General features: G+C 40.1%; 1 protein-coding gene across 1 annotated transcript; it reads right to left on the bottom strand.

The window, feature by feature from the left end:
• Positions 1-1246: 1246 nt before the first annotated feature.
• On the bottom strand, positions 1247-4105 carry LOC125026888. The gene is made up of 2 exons (XM_047615487.1): positions 4070-4105; positions 1247-1843 (listed from the first exon to the last, which is right to left on the bottom strand). The coding sequence occupies exon 2, from the start codon at positions 1841-1843 to the stop codon at positions 1247-1249; it is 597 nt and encodes a 198-aa protein (XP_047471443.1). The 5' UTR covers positions 4070-4105.
• Positions 4106-5086: the final 981 nt, after the last annotated feature.

Here is a 5086-nt window from a genome sequence, read left to right as displayed (position 1 = left end):
GTGTGTGTGTGTGTGTGTGTGTGTGTGTGTGTGAATGTATGTATATATGGGTGGATGCTTCATGCTCAGGGTGACGTGAAGCGATGGTGTGCGAGGTTAAACTGTGAGGGATCTTGGAGCAGCAGGAGGCTTCAGAGGTACTGAGCCATGGTCCACCGGCTCTGTACCAATCATGACCCTTAGCCACTCTAGGGTTGATAGGTGGCTCAGGGGTGGTGGGCCTTGTCAGCTCCCCTCCCCCCAGATAACTCACCAGCAATGCATATAATAAAGGGATAGTTAGAGTACTGCTTGGGGGGTAAATGTTGAGGCGCAGGATAGGAATGAGAGTTACCCATCCAGCCTGCGCCCTGGCAGGTGCCAACCCAATATAAGGCCTGTAGGGCAAAGCCCAAGGGAACCCCACAGGCTGATGTTGGGCCTCACAGCCTGCTGACCCACTTTATTTGGGGCAGCGTCAGGGGAGTGGCAGAGGTGGTGCCCACTGGAGTGACCGACCGAGGCGAGCTATCTGGGTAGGTGCTTGGAACATCCAGTAATTGTGGCAGGACGAGTGGTTACATCTGGTACTGAGGGAACTAGAGCGATTGGGAGTCGAGGTGGCTTCCCTCTCGGAAGTGAGAAGACCTGCCATGGTGATGGTTATCAGCTCCAGGAAGTATGTATGTATGTATATGTATATTTATATGTATATACATATATATTATATATACATACATATAGCTAGTGAGTATGTATACATATATGTGTGTGTGTGTGAATATATATATACACATATATACATGTACATATTATACATGCATATATATATATATATATATATATAGAGAGAGAGAGAGAGAGAGAGAGAGAGAGAGAGAGAGAGAGAGAGAGATGTGTGTATATATGTATGTATATACATATATATATATATATATATGTGTGTGTGTGTGTGTGTGTGTGTGTGTGTGTGTGTAAATATATCTATAATATAAATATGTATATATATATATATATGTGTGTGTGTGTGTGTGTGTGTGTGTGTGTGTTTGTGTATAGATTTATATATATATATATAGACATATATATATATGTTTATTCATATAATTTTTTTACATCCGTATCTGATAAAGACTCGTTCTTTTTCATCTTTATTATATGCTAGAAATCTCATACACAGTCAGATGAAGAAAAAAAAACTATGTTAAAAAAGGCTACAAAAAATAATTTCTTCCAAATCCCCGCGGTGTCTCCAGGCGGCGTCCGCCTAGACTTCCTGGGGTTGCTCAAGGAAGGCGGCCCCGCACCCCCAGGCCATCTGCAGGAGGCCGTCGAGCTCCTGGTCTCCCAGCGGACACTTGGGGAAGAACTTCTTGCAGACAGACGGGTCGCGGGTCTTCGAGCCGATGTCGGTGGCGTAGACGAAGGCGGCGTTGAAGGAGGACAGCGTCTCGGTGCTGTTGGCGAACATGCCCAGCAGCAGGTCCTCCTCGAGGGTGAGGGTCGACTCGTCCTTGGTCTGGAGCTGGCACAGCATCTTGAGGATGCAGCCGTTGGGGTCGAGCTGCCCGACGGTGGCCAGAAGAAGGTCCTCACCTTCGTCAGCAGCAGGGTCGACGGAGCGGCCGTGGCGGTGGTACTTGTAATACGGCTGCCTGTAGTGACCGTAGGAGCGCCCGTGGTAGCGGCGATGGTGCCTTCCAGCGGCGTAGCCCACGATGGCAGCGCCCTTGAGGGCTGCCAGCCCACCGATGGCCAGGGCGGCAGCGCCAACAGCTGCGGCGCCGGCGAGGACGATGATGCCCTCAGCGGCCACGAGCCATGACAGGCTGAGGACGGCGACGAGGAGGTGGCTGCTGCGCATCTGAGGGCGGGAGGCGGTGCCGTTGAAAAGGAGAGCATTTCTCACTGCCTTCTAATGGTCATTCATGTACCCATTTTTATGGGGATGAGTTGTGTGTGTGCGTGTGTGTGTACATGCATGTGTGGATGTGTTTACGTGCGTGTGTATGTATGTGATTGCTATTACTATTTATATTGTCACTATTAGTTAATCCCTGATGTTGTTTATGTTGTTATTCCAGTAGATGTTTTTGTTGCAAGAAAGTGATAGTGATAAATAGAAAGTATTTACATGATTAAGCACAAAGATTATATTAATCAAGTAAGACATCTTTTGGAGTGAATAGATGTTGCAACCGTTATATCCTACTCAATAATTTGCAGATTGTTACAACAATCCATTAGAGCCAAGAATTTACATATACGCACAAACACATACATGCACACACACACATTCACACACACACATACTCGCACACACACACGCATATATATATATATATATATATATATATATATGAAAGATGGAATAATGCAATACCGCATTGATATAGGTGTATAACAATCCTCCCTGACCTGGCCTCGAACCTAGGTCACTCCGGCTATGAGACCGGAGGGCCAGTACTAAACCAACCATACCACACGACCCACTAAAAGGAGTGTGCAACTAGGAGCTAACTAGCTTCCATAGACATTACCTATCTACTCATACATGAGTAATGATAGCGAGGTTTTACACACACTCCCCGTGGGCACTCGGTGGAAATTGATTTAGAAATTCGAAACCGAAGTCAGATACTGAGGTATATATATGAAAGATGGAATAATGCAATACCGCATTGATATAGGTGTATAACAATCCTCCCTGACCTGGCCTCAAACCTAGGTCACTCCGGCTATGAGACCGGAGGGCCAGTACTAAACCAACCATACAACACGACCCACTAAAAGGAGTGTGCAACTAAGAGCTAACTAGCTTCCATAGACATTACCTATCTACTCATACATGAGTAATGATAGCGAGGTTTTACACACACTCCCCGTAGGCACTCGGTGGAAATTGATTTAGAAATTCGAAACCGAAGTCAGATACTGAGGTGTATATATATGAAAGATGGAATAATGCAATACCGCATTATTATATATATATGTATATATACATATATAAATATATATATATATATATATAAATCTATACACAAACATACACACTTATATATATATATATATATATATATATATATATATATGTATATATATATATACATATTTATATTATATATATATTTACATATATATATACATATACAAGTGTGTATACATACATACATATATATATATATATGTATTATATATATACATATATATACTAATATATATATACATATATACATATACATGGACGTACGCACGATCAGCCTTGACAAAACGACTTTGCGCGCACGAGCTTTTCCCCGAACGCGCCAAACCCAAGGAATTTCTCAGTAACATCACGCGTTGCGCCTCTGCCTAGAAAGCTCGCCCGTTCCTCATTGCAACCTTGATCATGAAACCCAGAGTTCAACAGACGCTCAAACTTACTTTCAGCGGGATTAATGCAACGATTAGTGTCATGCAACATGGTTCGTGTGATTTGATTTTTGTTCTTCTTGTTATGATTTATTTATGTAAATAAGGTTGAAGATGATTGTGAGTAAGATAAGTCTTTGAATATGAGTTACGTAATAATGATTATGTGGTGTATTGATAACAACACCAAAACTAATACCCAAATGACAACAAAGCAGTAATAATAGTAATAGTAAAGACGATAATGATAATAGTAATGACAATAAAGATAATGATAATAGTAATGATAATAAAGATAATTATAATAGTAATGACAATGATCATGATAACAACAATAACAACAATACGATCCTGATAATAAGAATAATGATAATAATAATAGTAAAACAATAAAGATAATTATATCAATGGTAATAATAGTAGCAACAACAATCGCAATCACAGTGATAATGATGACTAAGAATAATGATAATAAGGCCAATGATAATATGATCGTAACAATTTTATCATTAATGAATCAACAAAAATTGTCAAAAACACTTATTATGATAACTATATTGACACCAATAAGGGTAGCCATCAAGAGAGCAGACTCTTATTATAAGTTGACTCAAAACAGCACAACTTAAGTATTCGATATGACATTAGGAATACAAAATGCCGACCACTTCTAACTTACACTGAATCGAGTTTGGTGTGCTAACTGACCACTCAACGGAAGCGGGAAGGACTATAGATCTGGAACGTTTTTTTTTTTTTTTTTTTTTTTTTTTTTTTTTTTTTTTTTTTTTTTTTTTTTTTTTTTTTTTATACCGAGTTTAGCTTTTGCCACCCGGTTTTTGTTTATTAGGCTTACAATTTTGTTTTTTACATCAATGTGAATAAGGACATTGTTTACATTCAACATAATAAGCTAAGAAATTATATAATGCATAATGAAATTAGAACATATGTGTGAGGTATAACATAAAAAGTGTATAAATAAATCTGACTTTATGTATGCTGATTTAGCTTCTTGACATAATCTACATGATATATTTTAACTTATACCTAATTAGGAGAGAGAAACATATAACATTGCACATGTGCTAATCATACAAATCAAATTATCTTGGTGGAGGAAAAAGTGAGACTGTTTTGAAGGCATCTTCAGATTCTAGAAATGTTTTGGTGCAAAGGGCAGCTAACCTCATCTTTTCTTCAACAGGGATACCTGGAGACTCTCGAAATCTGTGTGGTCTTATTACATCTAAGACAGGGCATTCTAGAATATAATGAAGGAGAGGTTCTACGACGATTTCATTACAATGTGTGCAAGCCTTTGGAACTCGGAATTGTATCTCCCAGTTGCACCTGTATCCGAGTCTAAGTCTGTGTATGGTAACAGCATCTCGTCTGGACATTGCCTTAGGAATGGTGATTTGGCTGTAATCAGTGGCTATGCTGTACCACGTTGCTGAAGCTGCTCCTGCTTGCACCCAGACTTGATGTTGAATCCTGGATATTTCTTGAGCTGTTTCCCTGGCACGTATTCTCATTTTGCTGAGACTGGGTTTGATGACTTTGATGTGGTCTTGTCGCAGACTCCTCTTAGCTGCGTTATCTGCGATCTCATTACCTTGTAATCCAACATGTCCAGGGATCCACATGAAGGATATTAACTTTCCTTGGTCGTTTAGCTGTCTGATCTTAAAGT

This window comes from Penaeus chinensis, chromosome 7, assembly GCF_019202785.1.
Source record: "Penaeus chinensis breed Huanghai No. 1 chromosome 7, ASM1920278v2, whole genome shotgun sequence".
Taxonomy (NCBI): Eukaryota; Metazoa; Arthropoda; class Malacostraca; order Decapoda; family Penaeidae; genus Penaeus; species Penaeus chinensis.
This window is presented reverse-complemented; position numbering and strand designations above follow the sequence as displayed.